Source organism: Gouania willdenowi, chromosome 1, assembly GCF_900634775.1.
Source record: "Gouania willdenowi chromosome 1, fGouWil2.1, whole genome shotgun sequence".
NCBI lineage: Eukaryota > Metazoa > Chordata > Actinopteri > Blenniiformes > Gobiesocidae > Gouania > Gouania willdenowi.
The window spans coordinates 33,109,850-33,126,833 of NC_041044.1; the positions used below are offsets into that span (position 1 = coordinate 33,109,850).

A 16,984-nucleotide genomic window follows, 5' to 3' on the forward strand; every position below is an offset into this window, starting at 1 on the left:
ATATCAATTTAAGATATACTGTCTTGATTTTTTTGTGACAATATTTAAAATTGATATTTCTTCCCTGAATTGATTTATGTCTGCAAATGTGGTCTTAGGTTAACACTAGAGGTACTAGTGTAGTGCACTTTCATGTGCAGTTGAAATAAATGCGAGACCAACTGGCTGACTTAATAAGTGTATGATATGAAATACAGAAAGTTTAATCGCAAGTTATGTTACAATCAAATTGCAATATTTATTAAATTAGAATTGCAAAATAAATCAAATCCTATCGAGATAAAAGGGCATCGGGACACAACCATATCGTCTCAGCTCTACTAATAGTTTGTTCTGAAATGTCCTGTTTTAGCTTCTACATTTCATCCTTTAGTAAATTGTATCAATTTCATTGAATTTCTAGTTTTAAAATATTCAACCATGTAAGCCTGGAGTAGCTGTTGAAGTACTTCCAAAAAAAAAGCAAGGGGAGAACTGGCAAACTCCACACAAAAAGGTTCCAAACAAGGTTCCCCATCTGACAAATATTTACAAGCCCAGGCCAGGTGAGGCGGTGTAAGGCTAAAGTGCTTCCCACTTCACCGGTGTGCTGCGTAATATAACAAATAGTGTAGAGCCAGATACCACAGCACACCTACAGCATTAGTGTATGCCTTGACAGGCCAGGGCAGCGTTGACAGAAAAAGAAAAAGAGGTGGTAATGCTTCATCAATACCAAGGTATGGTCTGACCTTTCCTTAGTTTAGACAGACGTCACGCCAAATTGATCATAACAAGGTTATCGTTCCTGGAAGTGTGGCAGCACCGGTGTTAGGTCATCATCGTCATGACAACATAATGATTACCACGCCCAGAAGGCACGAGCCAACACCTGGTGTGTGTGCATGTGTCTAGTTGAGCGTGTGTAAGCTTTGATCCTGAAGCTCGGAGTGAAAACAGTAATTACTCATGTAAAAGCTTAATGTTATTTCTCACTATCAGTGAATAATGCTCCAAACGAAGACCTCATTGTTGTTGTGCAGTGAAGTCAGTCAGGCTTTCAGTCAGTCACACCCTCCAGGGGTCACAACAGGAACACTCTCTCTCTCTCTCTCTCTGCTTCTCAGGACCTCTTCATGTCCTTGTCTCACTCTTTCTTCCACCGTTGCCTCCTTTATTTCACTAATTTACATTGCCCTCATCTGTCCGTTAGTACTTCCTGCACCTGACAAACACGGGGGACAATTTGCCCCCCACCACCCCCCAAACCTGTCAGTCAGTCTCTCCTCCTCCAGACAAAAGCAAGGAGGTCTAATGGTGACTAATCTGTTGAGTAAACACCATCTTTCTTTGAATACAACCTGCTCATTTCTTTCCCCTAAATCTACTTCCCAAACCTCTTTTCTTCTCACCCACTTTGTTCCTCAACAATTGTTCTGTCTGCTGACCTGTGTCATCTTCTTTTGGCAAGTCTCACCTGTTTGTTGACAGTGATATTATCTCTTTCTTTCTTATTCCTGTCAGGTTTCCACTTATCTGGTTAGTGTTTAAATCGATTTGTACCCTCGCGGGTGTACGTCTTTCATTGAATATTCATATCATTCATTTTCCATATGTGTATTTTCCACTTCTCATAACTCTTCACAAGCTTTCTTTCTGATTGTGTCTGTTGTGTCCGTTCCAGCTGATGAAAGGCTGCACTTTGTAAATACAAGGTCAGCCCTGTTTTGCTCCACTGTCATTACCTTAAACTCAGTTTCCGCTGCTACTACAACACACAGCCTGTCATTTGTCAGCTAGCCTGTTAGCTTCGTGTTAGCTGGTATTAATCATTACCTGCAACTTGCATTCTCAGAGTTGTGGTTGCAAAAAAACAAACTCGTGGAAATAACTTTTTTTGGTCCTGTGACCATAGAGCATAATAACATTTATAATGATGAAATAATGATGACAATTCCTTCATGTTTAATCTCATTTTTCCTAACATTGGTGTGCTCCAATTTTAGGATTAATAAAGAAAAGGCATGGAACAATTTCCATAAGTCTACGTTGGCAAAAGTGGTCAGGATTTTGTTTTGATATAATTCCTTAGATAAAATGTTTATCTTATCAGGGTTAAGTGAGAAATGAAACTACAACATTGCACATACAACACCACACGGATACACAGAGTCAGCAGACCGAGGATGCATGTGAAAAACAGAAAGGATATCAGACTACATTAATAAACGTATAAAGTCAGAATCATGCACAGAACCAACACCAAAGTTCAGTTGGTTTTTTTCTTCAGGTGGTACAAATAAAGAATAGTTAAAACAGTTCAATATTGTCAACTATTGACAGGTTTGTCTATGGGGACATTTTATCGACACAATGAATGCTTTGGAGTGGAGCAAACTCTAACATACAAAGTATATATAAATAAAGATTTTCCAATCACATCCAAACATAATAATTTAAAAACAATTAAAAATGAATGAGTTTTACAGAGGAAAAGAAGGTATGAGAGGCAGGAAGTAGGAAATTAAGTGTGCACATGTAGCATTTCAAGCCAACCCAGAAGGCAGTGAAAACATAAATTTCATAATCCCATGTTTACTACTTTTTCCCTTCTCTTTAAGTAGTGAAACATTTAAAATAAATTATTTGTTCTAAATGTTCACTAAATTATAGAGATTCATGTGCTTTTATGTATTCATAAATCTACATCTACTATAATTCTACAGCAAAACCTTTCTGGTCTTATTCTGGCTGAACGTGGCAGAGCTACATTCTCTACTGGGAGGGATAAAGACATCCTTTTGACTCGACACAAATGAGAGAAGAGAGAGATTGGGGGATAAAGGATGAGAGGATGAAGGAACAGAGGACAGTCAAGACTGTGTACCTCTGCCAGGTCAGAAAACAGGACTTGACTTGCGCTTCGCCTCAAAACGTCCCAGTAACTCCGTGCCACAAACTCCTGACTGTCTTTTTTTAGCACCTGTAGGTCAAGCAGGGCCAGGATCAGTTCACAGCGGACTTAGAACCACTTCAGATAGAAAGTCTTCAACAATCCTTTTAACTTTTTTCCACAAGAAGATTCAAAAGCTTTGTGTTATTACAGTAAAAACATGTAAATAATAACTGGTCATTTTTAATGATGTCTGTGGTTTACTAGTTACACCTGCAGAAAAACCCAACCAGTAAATATCAGAGGTTGTTCAGCACAGTCTATTATACCATACTTTTACTGTCTTACCCATCTTAAGAAGGTGTTCCTTCTTAATTAGGAGAAATTTTGGGTATTAACGCATTGAGGGCTACACCCTGAGTAATCAGAAACATGTATTTTTTTTAATTAAACCATATTTCTTTATTTGAATATCCATTTGTCTGAACTAAGCCGCAAATATGGAATCAAATAGAGGGAGGAATGATTAGAGTTCAATGGATCAATCTCCTTTCTCCATAAAAGGAGCAAAAACACTAGTGTTGACACTAGTGACAATGCTTTCAACAATGGACTCAAAAAATGACTAAAATAAAAAAACAGTGTTCACATTAATAGTTTTGCCTGGTTTCTTGCTTCCCCGTGTAGCCTCTGCCCTATAACTAATGATTGTGTTTAACTTTGAATATTGCTTTTCTCTTTGTATTGTGCAGTGCATATTTCCTCCTTACTTTCAAATTATTTCTGTTATTTTTAACCTTTTTAAAAGCCTCCTCTGGACAGGTGTTGACAATTTGCACGTGCTAACAAACAAAAAAAATACATCTGGGTTACCAATGTAATTGTGATGTCTATCAAATAAATGTAATCAATTAAACATCAACCAGCCATAACATTATAAGAAAAAATTAATAACACAAATGTTTTGAATTGATCATTGTACTTTTAAAGGTTTCCGGCAGGCAGGAGAACAAAGGACATTATTTGGAAAACTTTGTCAAGAAAAAAAAAAGGGTTGGCTTGACAAAGGAATCAGAAAGAACTACAGCTATTGTTAGGTGTAGTTCAGCAGAAAAAAATGTGAATATGCAGTGCAATGCAGTCTGTTACAGGACCGCCTAACTTACACTCAGTCAGGGTGTCCATCCTGTGAGCAATGCAGTTGGACCATGGTGAAGCCCCTGAAGAAGGTGGGCTGGTCTTAATGTCTAGCTATAGATCCCATCTCACCAATATGAGCTTTGGAAAGACAAAATGCAAAGTGGTGATAGGTGAAGATTTAGGTGAAGTCTTGGTGGTCTGGCCCAAACAGATAATTCAGACCCCAAACCCCAAATATCCTATCGTTGGTTCAAGTTTTGAGAAAATCTGTTAAGTACTTTTGACGTAATCCTGGTATCGGACAAATAAACACTGGTGAAAATATTACAGTACCTCCTTGGTAGAGGTAATGATGTAAGAAGCGTAACAAGATCTCATAAGTCTAGTATTGACATCACAACTAACAGGCCTAACAGGCTTACCATGCAGTAAATGAGGGACCCATTAAATATTGGGCAGGCCATCATAATGTTATGGTTGGTTTGTGTGGAGGATAATTAAAAGACTGGCTATTTGTTTATTTTGTTGCTTGATGGTATGGTTGTAGCATAACAAAAGGCAATACTAAAAATACAGTTGATAACAAATTGCCGTGTTCATTGTCTTCCTTTAGTGCTGAGTCAGGTACAAGTAGAAGTACTGTTACTTGACTGAAATTGTACTAAAGTAGAAGTACAAGTAAGTGATACATAAAATACTCAAGTGCAAGTAAAAAGTAGCTCAATTAAATAGTACTTAAAGTAAAAGATAATTTCACCCCCCACATTTATTTTTGGTAATAAATCTTGCCACGGTTCCCTTGCATACAATAAACATCTCTTAACTTAAAAAGGAAGAGAACCAAATCTTGCACAATTGAAACTTAATTTATTTTCCACAAAGGCATCTGTATAAAATAAAAAGTTTGCCAAAATGTACAATTCTTTTAAAAAAAATTAAATAACACCAATAAATTCAGTTAAAAATAAACAGATTCTCAGGCTCTAGTATAGCTACAGTACATTTACTCACTCTAAAACTGATAAAATAACCTCCAATCAATGCTGTTTTGGCGTGGTGCATTACGTTTAATCTGGTTGGTCGGCTATGGTGTGAGGCATTTGATTGTTGTCCGGTCATTCCACAATGTCTGCTGATCATTTGAAAACAAAAATGATAATAATTTACTCAGTAACGGTTGGGTGTAGAAATTAAACAATTGCTGTATTTCTTTTTTTTTTTTAAATGTACCCATAAAAGCAACACAATTACAGTAACATGAGTACTTGTAATCCATTACTTTCACCTCTGGGTACAAACTATTCATTCAAAAATAATTCCTTTGACTCCTGCCAAACCATGCCATGACACTTGTTCTGTAAGGCAGAAGAAACCAGCTGTTTCATACACTATGTATTCTCCCTTAGTAAAACCTAATCACAGTGCTGAGCTCCTGACCACCCACCTCGTCCTTTTCTCCAGGGAAAACAGAGCCGCTGCAGCCATTACAGCATGACCCTGCACCACTCTTAAGTTCCCTGTGACAATGCAGCTATCAATCACAATGCTGACAGGACGAGGTGAGGGAGAGAAATGAAGGAACGATTGGTAGCCCTAAAATGTTTACAATATGGTAAATATCAGCTAAACCTCATATAGACCTGACTGTAATCATCATGAATAGCATATTACGGGCACTAGATCATTATAACATGCCTGTTTCACCTCTGTTTGTTGGTGTTGTTCAAGCTGTCACTCGCATGCTAATATATAAATATCATAAGCTTTGTTTGGAACACAAATGTAATGCAATCTGATTCACTTATGATCATGTCTGAGCCAGTGGGGTTTTCTTTATAATGTAAATGCCAATGAGCTCAGACAAAGAAGACCACTCACTGTCTGTAGCTGAGGCTTTTTCATGAAAAAAAAACAGCAACAAACACACATACTATGGGAGCACGTGTCCTCAAATGGTGTGTCCTATTGTGTGAGGAGCTTTAAACCGTCATGGATCATTCTAAATCAAATCCACCTCTTTTCTAAAGTTCATCTCTCCTGACCCCTAAAATCTGTTGTGCTTTTCCTGCCATTCCTCCGTCCATTCATTTCCAGTTATCATCCTTAAATCGATCAATCAGCTGAGGGAGCTGACAGATGGAAAAACCCATCGCAGGCCTTTTTTCTGTCACTCTCTTCTTGTAAATGTGGTCCTTCATGTTTATCTGATTCCTATTGGAGGATCAGGTCTGGGTAAAGGCTTTTCATCCAGAATAACACTATTATTATTATCATTGAACTTAAATTCAATTATTATAGAATTCAAACTCCTAAAATTGATTTAAAACTTTTAAGATCATTACTGGATTGTATTAGTTCAGTTTTTTTGTGCAGTCACCTGGAATTAAAATGGGGTCGCCTGAGATTTCTAGTAATTGATAGAGAAATTACAGATTAAAATTATATATATATATATTTTTTATTATTATTCAATTATTTATTCAATTATTATTATTATTATTATTCATCCATTCATTTTCAAACCTGCTTGCTCCTTATTTCAGGATCGTGGAGTATTAAGCATATAAATGGAGAACCATGTTCTTACATAATTTTTTGTTTTTTTACATTTTCAGCATTAATGAACCTTGTTTAGAGATTTTATGTCTTTTTTCCCACTTATCTGGTGTTTTTGTTCATTTCTAGTAATTGAAAGATAAAGATAGTTTATTATCATTCAATTGTTATTATTATTATTATTATTAGTAGTAGTAGTAGTAGTAGTAGTAGTAGTAGTAGTAGTATTTAATTGTTAATCTTTACCACACACAATCTCAAACAAAAGTATTATTTACTTTCACTTTCTCAAATATAACTAATCATGTGCACTGATAGAGGCAACTCTGATTTTGCTTGTAACACAATATAACAAACATGATCAAAAACGACTTCTCGAGAAAAAAAGTCCCTGGGATCGCTGAAAATTTGTGATATAAAAATGGGGTCACGACCCAAAAAAGATTGGGAACCACTCTACTAGTTGTTGTTTTTTTTTTTACCAGTGCAAGGATGTATATTATGATATGAAGGATCAGTGCACAAAATAAGTTGGGTATTGGACCTTTTTGATCAACATATTGTTGATTGAGATTTTTGGCCGTGCTGTGATCAACATTTCTGATTTACTGGTTGTTTCGACTGATATTCATTGTTAAACTGGTTATAACCTAGATGATGTCAGCGGACAGTTTGCTGCCCCTGATTAGATTCTTTTCATCAATTGACAGAGCAAAAGAGGAGACTACTGAGCAAGGGTTTTGGGATACATACGCTGTTCATTGGGGCAACCTGATATCCATAGAGCTGCATACTCTATCACACAGAGAGAGACACGAGGAAGAGAAAGAGAGAGAAGACAAGAGCATGCAGTCAGAGAGGGGGGGAGAAGGTAAAAGACATGTTAGAACATGCGAGCTGAGAGGATGTGTCATTTCCAGCACATCTGTGATTACATTTGAGAATACACGCTTTGCTTTGCCGCACTGAACGCTGCACGTGGCAGAGACAAGTTTGTTATATGATGCATCTGAGAATTGTTGTTCCTCTCACAATAAAACTAGTAAAAAGTCGAGTTTCGTAAAGCAAAAGAATATAACACATTCCTCACTCATCCTTATATGTACCAACTTTATCCATTCAAGGATTAGTGGAGTCATTCCCATCCAGGTGAAAGGCAGGTTCATCACTTTATGAAGATAGTTCCCAACATACTTTTTACACCCTCAAGCATTTTTGCAAGTAACTAGCAGTGTTGGGGTCAATTATAATTGTAATTGCGTAATCAAGCTTTCTTACATTTTACCAAAATAATTGTAATTTAATTGTCATTGGAAAAAAATGTTAGTCACTGTAATCATAAGTGAATTGTAATTGAACATGGGTAATTGAAAACGTAATTGTAACAGAAAAATTTTATTGACCCTAAACCTGGTAACTAGCTGGGGTTTTTTTTTTAGTTTTTTTTAGCATTTTAGCTTCACCTTTTCACATATTTCCACAGTCACTCCAAGAACAACAAGTCAAAAATCTACAATTGGGAATCTCTGCATTAATATAACCAACAATCCAAATAAAAGATACTGAATGATAGCAAGTGCATGTACTTTAAAACAGCCCTGTGGTCACCTTATTTTGATTTTCAGCATTATTGAACCTTGTTTAGAGATTTTCTGTCTTTCTAACCCACTTATCTGGTGTTTAGGTTAACAAAAATAAATGTCACTTTATTGTAAACTTATACCGGTTTAGCATTAAAATGAAAATAGAAACCGTTTCCACGTCCCTAACACTAGCTTCTGTAGCCGGGGATCAGATCGCCAAGGCCCCCGCCCTGGACGACTGCCCGATCCACATTGCACCGGCCTCATATGATCCCTCCTGCGGGTGGTGGGCCTACGGGAGGGCGGGCCCACATCGTCCTTTCGGGCTCTGCCCGGCCGGGGCCCGTGGGCAAAGCCCCGGCCACCAGGCGCTCGCACTCGAGCCCCAACCCCGGGCCTGGCTCCAAGGTGGGGCCCCGGTAGCGCCAATCCGGGCGACGTGAACTGCCTTTGTTTTTTCATGTACATATATGGCTATTGACCCGCTCTTAGTCGGACCCGTCACCTGGGACCTGTTTGCCTTGGGAGACCCTACCAGGGACATTAAGCCCCCGACAACATAGCTCCCAGGATCATTCGGGTACTCAAACCCCTCCACCACGTTAAGGTGGCGGTTCATGGAGGAGCTCTCCCTTAGAGATAGGGTGAGAAGCTCAGTCATTCGGGAGGGGCTCAAAGTAGAGTCGCTGCTCCTCCGCATCGAGAAGAGCCAGATGAGGTGGCTCGGGCACCTAATTAGGATGCCCCCTGAACGCCTCCCTAGTGAGGCGTTCAGGGCACGTCCCTCCGGAAGGAGGCCCCGGGGAAGACCCAGGACACGCTGGAGAGACTATGTCTCTCGGCTGGCCTGGGAACGTCTCGGGGTCCCCCCGGAAGAGCTGGAGGAAGTGGCCGGGGAGAGGGAAGTCTGGGCCTCCCTACTGAGGATGCTGCCCCCGCGACCCGGAAACGGCTAAGCGGGAGAAGATGGATGGATGGATGGATGAAACCGTTTCCAGCTATTTGCTGTTATGTAGACAGCCATGTCTTCATGTCTGTGTTTGTTTGCTTATGTCCATATGGGACAGAATTTATTATCAAACTAGTATGTTGGAGGTCAACTTTGGAAATAAAGGATTAAAAAATGCTTTTTATAAAAAATAGAAATATTGTATTTCATATTTATATTAATAACACAATATTTATTAATCAAAAATTTAGTTAATGTTTTTATAACCTTAGTCTTTAAAGAACAGATTGGACAACACATACTTGGCCCTGTTTTCATTACAAACATGATTATTAAATAAGTAAGTGCCAAACACACAAAGAAATTGATAAAATAGGCCTTTACCAATCAGTGTGGTATGGCAAAGTGGAAACATGAAACACAAAAGTGCTGATAAACATACATCTTCCTGAGCGAATCAAATGTATCACACAATATACACATTAGGAAATACCATGACAGTCCAAAAACAGCAACAACCACATTGTCAAAAACTTTATCCATCAGGCAGCATGCACTTAAAACTATTTACACAAACAGTGTTTGAACACATCTATGTGTGCATTCTTTAAACAACACTATATCTCCATGTAGTGATCTTAATAGGGATTTGTTGTGGTTATGTTCAAATTTACAATAAATGTGTAGTATATTTCGCTCCATAATGACTGCAATCATTGAGGTAATTTGTCGCAATTATTGCTAACATGTCTAAACAATGCTGTGGTTTAACTTTTTCTGCTACTTGGAGTATGTCACTGTCTTCAGTCTATATTGAAATTCTTGCACACCTTCTTTCACACCAGGTTCCTTACCAACTGGGCTGACTTCTCTGCATCTCCTTTCCTTCCTTTCTTCTCATTTTTTTTGCGGAAGATCTCTTGAAGCTGTAATAGCGGAAAAATTGATGCAATCATTAACAACTCAAAGGCAAATCTGGCACAATCACAACCATCTACCATTTACATGGATGTATATATATCTATATTTTTATGTACATATCTTTAATATTATTAATATGATTTATTATACTAATCATTGCATAAAAATTGCAATAAAATTTCACAAGGGGAAAGTTACTGTATATATGATCTCTGCGACTCACCACCATGAACTCCCTCTTGTCCACCATCTGGTTGCCGTCTGCATCAAACATATTGAATGCAATCTTAAAGCCAGCATGAGGCTCTGGAGAACAGACAGGAGGACACACAGTGTGAGAGAGAGAGCCAGTGCACGTGTATGTATGTGCATGTGTGCATTATATGTATATGGATCAGTGTGTATGTGTGTGCAGTAAAAGCTGCATGAAAAATAATAAATAGCATGGGCCCCAATAACAATAATAATACATTTCATTTGCAATACATTTAAATACATTTAAAACCAATCTCCAAGTGCTACAGGTAAACAAAAGTAGTAAATTTATCATTTATATATAGCAATCATTTGTAGTTTGCGTGCATGTCCTATAAATTTTGACATTGAGCCATTACATCAAAATGTTGATCAGTATATCCTACAAATGCACAGGTTGAATGAGATCTAAAAAAAACAGAGGCCAAGTAAACACATTAAACTAGTTAGTGTGTTCCTCAACTCATTAATAATTCAATCTTTGGATGCAACCACTGCCAACCTGAAATGAAACCTTGCTTTTTAGGGCTCTGTGCAGTCTTTCAATGCCAACATCAGGTGGTAGTAGAGCTGGACGATATGGAATCATGTCTAAATTTTTTTTTTTCTTAAAATTGCAAAACGCACGATACATTTCTATATATTTTCTTAAAGGGATCCTCCACTGTGTTTACAAATGTGGCCTAAAATCTTTAAAATGTCCTCATTAGAAGATCTACGCCTATCTATTTTGACTGAAAAAGCTGCTAAATTATTTAAAAAGCAGCCTGATTGCTTCACTCCAATAGAAAACAATTGGATGTTTATGTTTACAGGCAAATGGGTGAGTGATGTCATCAATCATTTCAAGATGGCAGAATACAGGTTTTAAAAAGGTAAAGTAGAGTTAATGAAATTAATATGGTGCAAAATAATGCATTTTGTAATAATGCATTTACATAGATCGTCTAATAAGGACATTTCAAAGATTTTTGGCCACATTTGTAAAAACAGTGGAGGATCACGTTAAAGTCTTACCAGAAAGGCAATACATGGTCAGAGTTACTCCACAAAATCAACATTCCACTTTTAGATTTCTATCTCTGAAGAGACAGCATGTGTGAGTAAGTTTTGTTCCGTGGCTTGTTTCAGAGCAAGCACGATGCCGCTAACATGAACATTATGGTTAAAATCAAACCATCTCAAAATAACTGAGCTTTTGTGCTCTTCTTGGTAAACAGTAGCTCTTTATCAAACTGTTTACCTTCTCTGTCTGTTGTAATGTTGCCTCTGCACGTGTGAAAGTGTGTAATGAGGGCGGGGTGTGGAGTTTGGGCTCAGAGAGGGGGTGCAGAGTATGAGTTTGTGTAGTGACAAAAGCAGTGACGCTTAAAACTATTATTTCAATGCTTTGCATTGAAATAATAGTTTTAAGTGTCATAGCTTGGTGCCTTATGCATCATTCTGCCTCTGCGAGCTTGACTTTTCCAAGATGCATCCTTACTGCCGTGTGTTCCACAAGTAAAAGGTGATAGTTAAAAATGCACACCTGGAATAACCTGCAAACCATAATCAGCGTACACGGACGTGGGGCGAGCCTTTATCGTCCATGAGATGTGGCTTCTTGAAATATTTCCTTCCAGGGACCTTTAAAAGACTCTGGCCCACTGCAGGCTAGAAACACCTCGACTGCAATGAGATGCTCATCCTGGAATGTTTTTTTGTCCTGTTGCTAACGTGGATCTCCAAAACAATAGACTACAACTATGTTAAGTGATGTAGAGAAAAAGAAAAGAGAATCTGGTTGGGAGAAAAAAAGGAGATTTTGTTGACTCACTTGTCAGGATGCAAAGGAGGAACAGGTACTCCGTGTATGAGATGATGCCTGTGCAGTGAGATCAGAGACAGAGAGGAAAGGTCACATTCAAAACACAGGGACACACACATGCGCGGTGATACACACACACTGTTTACAGATGTTCAAAGACTGTGGGCCTCCTGAGCCCCACACGCAGACATGCACTCTGACACACGTAATCCTTCCTTTCTTGAAGATAGCATCTTAAAATGTGTCTTCTCTAAGCCAAGCTGCCAAAAGCAGTTTGACCACACACCGCTTATTTCTCTATACCCCTAAGTGTCCTAATAAGACACAAGGCTGTCCGTGTGTGTGTGTGTGTCCATGTTTGGATAAGTAAGTGAAAAATGTCTCTGGACGTGATCCTTTCTTGCCTCGGGCACATTGAGGAATCTTTGCAGCTCTCTCCCTTCTTTTTACCCTTTTTTGTCTGATCGCTCAGATAGTTTGGGGTGACTTGGTTGAGTGTTACGGGACACTGCTCTCCTATTTGTGTGTGCGTGTATGTGTGTGTGTTTGTGTAAAGGTGAACACGACACCAGTTGGAGCTGGTGTGAGCTTGTGGTTTGCTGATGCTCGGTTGCTTTTGTGCAGATGAGCTGGTTTGGAACGGACTTCTCTTTATCCTCTTGTAGTTTGAGCTGCGCAAACAACACAGTGTATACTGGGAATGCTCATGTTTCTCTAACACACTCTGCGTGTTTACATTGCTTTCAGTAATGTATTAGAAAATTAAGAGGTGGGGTGATGCGGATCGGCCAAGAGTGCATAATGTCACAAAACCCTGTGCTACAATGAAACAATGCAACACTATTATAGAGCTTATCAAGCATGCTTTCATATTGTATATTTACTATTTAATGACATGTTTGGAATGTGACTGTCATCCATTCTTTAAACAAAAGTAAGATTTATCCTACAATGTAAACAGAAGACCCTCACAGTGAGAAATCACAGTTGAACTTTTTGTATGGTTTCATGCTCCCTTTAATACTGATGCTTTCTCCAAATACAGGATCAGTTCATCATGTTTGTCCTTATTTATATTTTCTTTAGCAAAATATAGCAATCTCATCATGAACAGCAGAAAAACTATCAAGCAACAGCAAGCACACTAAAGAACAAAATCTATTTGGCGATATATCCCAATATTTCACTGAACAATTATGGTATCGATCCAAAAAATAGAAAAAAAAAAATTTGTATCATGTTTTTCAGTGAAAAAAACATTTAATTGTGCTTACATATGCATAGCACGTAAATGCCCAGTCATCAGGTGTCAGTGAACCACATCAGACCTTGTTAAACTACCTCACTCCTCATTTTAGCTGGACGTTGATTGCACTTCATTTTCATAAAACATACTAGGCACTTTTATAGATGCATGTGGTTCCTTTTTATTAAGAATTTAAGAATTTAACAGAATCAGAATATTTTGTAGAAGCAAAAGTTAAACTTATTTGAAAAATGTAATTTGACAGTTTGATAAACGTACAACTTGTTGGTGATATTGGTACTTCAATTACAGTTAGCTACCATTTACTTGTTCTCGCAAATAAAAAAAAAATTAAATAAATTGTATTTCATACTATTTTGTACCTATAAAAGTGAAATTTGTAATTATTGATATTGCGATATATTGCAATGTATATTGTATTATTCAGTACCGGAATATATCATATTGTGACATGCAACTCGTGAATCATAAATTATTTGTTTTAGAATTGTAAATTGTACCGGTATATATGTTGTCTAGCTTTTATCAGGTGACTGCTGGTCCAGTGTTGACTCTTAGATGCTGCCTATTATAATTATTATTATTATTATTACTATTTCTATCACTGCCTTTATTTAACGAGGGGAAGAACCAGATTGAGATGAATGATCTCTTTTACATGCGTGTCCTGGAATGTGATTGTCATCCTTTTTGTAACCTTTTAATTGTTTTGTTTGGTTTATTGATGCATTGTCCTCGATGATACTTGTCCTTTCTAAGGACATTAAACACACCCGAGTTACAGGCTGAAGAACATACAGTAATTCTGTTGGCAGGAGGAGGAGCGAGATCACACATGGTGAGCTTTTTTTAGTATCCCACAGTCTGTGTGTGTGCTTGTGTGTGCGTGGCTGTGTTTTTGTTGTATGTATGTGCGTGCATGTGATATGGTTTATTGCATGTATTAAAACAATAACATGTCTTTTTCGGGTTCAATTTCTCTAGAAAGGTGCTATTTTATGGTTAAAGAAGAAGCTTGTATGGCAGTCCGTTATAGACATATTGCCAAGGACAGTAAATGACTTGTCCCATTTAAACCTGAGAGTAGAGGATTGTCTGTTTTGTTGGTTTTTCCATCAGCTTGCTCATCTATGAGGAGGAACAGCATGACACCAGGGTCGGATTAGAGACACCTACAGCGACACAAAAACTATGTAGTACTATCTAAATTTGGAATGAATGATAGGTTCATTCAGAAAAAAAATGTGAATGATTAAAATTTTAAATAGAAAACATAAAATTAATTTAAATACATGTTTTGTTTACTACAATATGAATAGTTTTTTGTATTTTCAAAAACTAAACATTGGAGGATTTCTTGTTTCTTATACCTATGCACAATTCATTGATATACAAGAGTAAATATTCAACCTATATGCCTCAATATAAAGTTTAATTTACATGTGATTATTGTGTTGCCTTTCCCTGCAAATGTGTGTCTGCAAACGCGTTCTGACCTCGTTCTCGTAGGTTGCGAAACAGTTTGGAGGATCCTCTCCACACTGGAGGAGTATCAGACAAAATCTTCTCCAACTCCTGACCAATAAAAAAAAACAAAAAAAACACAGTAAATAATAAAATATGCTTTAAAAAACACATACAAGGGTTAAAAAGAACACTGTGGTGTAACTGACCCATTATTATGTTTAAGATGGTAATAAATAATAATGATAATAATAATAACAATAATAAAATATAAATTATAGTATATTATATATTACATCATCCATCCATTTCTAAAGGATGGATGGATGAATAGATTAATGCATTAAAGGGTTAAAGGACAGATGGATGGTTGGGTGCATTAAAGGTTAAAGGATGAATGGATTATGGGATGGATGGTGGATTAATGAATGGATAGATTCAACTAAAGGATGGATGATAGGTGGATGGATTAAAGGGTGGATTGATAGAGGGATGGGTGAATAGATGGATGAATGAATGAATGAATGCATTAAAGGGTTAAAGGATCGATGGATGATGGTTGAAAGGATGGATGAATAGGTTAATGGATGGATGGATGGATGGATGGATTAAAGGATGGATAGATGAGTAGATTGATGTGTTAAAGGGTTAATAGATGGATGGATGGATGATGGATGGATGCACTAAAAGGTTAAATAATGAATGGATGGATGGATGGATGAATGAATGAATGAATGAATGAATGAATGAATGAATGAATGCATCAGAAGGTTAAATAATGAACGGATGGATGGATTAAAGGATGGATGATGGATTGATGGATGGATAGAGGGATGGATGGGTGGATGAATGGATGATAGATTAAAGGATGGATGGATTAAAGGATGGATGATGGATTGATGGATGGATAGAGGGATGGATGGGTGGATGAATGGATGATAGATTAAAGGATGGATGGACAGGTGGATGGATTAAAGGGTGGATGGATGGAAGGATAGATGAATGGATGATAGATTAAAAGATGGATGGATGATGGATGAATTAAAGGATGGATAGAGGGATGGATGAATAGATTGATGCATTAAAGGGTTAAAGGATCGATGGATGATGGTTGAAAGGATGGATGAATAGGTTAATGGATGGATCGATGGATGATGGTTGAAAGGATGGATGAATAGGTTAATGGATGGATGGATTAAAGGATGGATAGATGAGTAGATTGATGTGTTAAAGGGTTAATAGATGGATGGATGGATGATGGATGGATGCATTAAAAGGTTAAATAATGAATGAATGAATGAATGAATGAATGAATGAATCAGAAGGTTAAATAATGAATGGATGGATGGATTAAAGGATGGATGATGGATTGATGGATGGATAGAGGGATGGATGGGTGGATGAATGGATGATAGATTAAAGGATGGATGGACAGGTGGATGGATTAAAGGGTGGATGGATGGAGGGATAGATGAATGAATGATAGATTAAAAGATGGATGGATGGATGGATGGATGATGCATTAAAGGGTTAAAAGATTGATGGATGATGGATGAATAGGTTAATGGATGGATGATGGATGAATTAAAGGATGGATAGAGGAATGGATGAATAGATTGATGCATTAAAGGGTTAATGGTTTGATGGATTGATGATGGATGGAGAGATGGATGAACAGGTTAATGGATGGATGGATGGATGGATGCATTAATAGGGAAGCATTCTGTGTGTGTCTCCCACCTGTTTGCTCAAGGACCTCCAGGGCCTCTTGTCTGCCGGCCAACCAGACAAAGGAGGAGAGAAGAAGGGAAAGAAGAAGAGAAGAGAGTTTGGGTCGGTCACTCAGATAGCATCAGTTTCATCTAAAAATGTGTCTTAATGTGCCGGTACAGTCACAACACACAGACACACACAAGACGGGCTGGCTGTATACACGCACTGTCATCATCACAGGCCCATTTGTACTGTCTAAAGTGCTCTGTGCTTGTCTTTGTAGTATATGGAATGTCCCTGTAAAAGCGCATACTACTTTTGTTCTGTTTTATACAACAAAGTTCATCTAATTCAACATCAAAGAGGGCATTAGAGGATGTCGGCTGCTGAAAGGATGTGTGACTGTATCATGTGTCAGCAAACTAAGGCTTGATATAAACACACGCACGCACACGCA

General features: G+C 37.8%; 1 protein-coding gene across 4 annotated transcripts in view; it reads right to left on the reverse strand.

Moving 5' to 3' along the window:
- The window catches only part of micu3a (mitochondrial calcium uptake family, member 3a), a 31,502-nt gene that overhangs the window by 7,685 nt on the left and 6,833 nt on the right, over positions 1–16,984 (reverse strand). For 3 of the 4 annotated variants that reach the window (XM_028455204.1, XM_028455195.1, XM_028455187.1), the window contains exons 3-9: positions 16,555–16,586; positions 14,847–14,925; positions 12,093–12,140; positions 10,245–10,327; positions 9,955–10,026; positions 7,322–7,363; positions 2,867–2,962 (exon numbers count right to left, since the gene is read on the reverse strand). In XM_028455204.1, coding sequence (XP_028311005.1) covers positions 2,867–2,962; positions 7,322–7,363; positions 9,955–10,026; positions 10,245–10,327; positions 12,093–12,140; positions 14,847–14,925; positions 16,555–16,586 — 452 coding nt within the window. The remainder of the gene's footprint in view (positions 1–2,866; positions 2,963–7,321; positions 7,364–9,954; positions 10,027–10,244; positions 10,328–12,092; positions 12,141–14,846; positions 14,926–16,554; positions 16,587–16,984) is intronic. The other variant, XM_028455211.1, reaches the window with a different exon arrangement.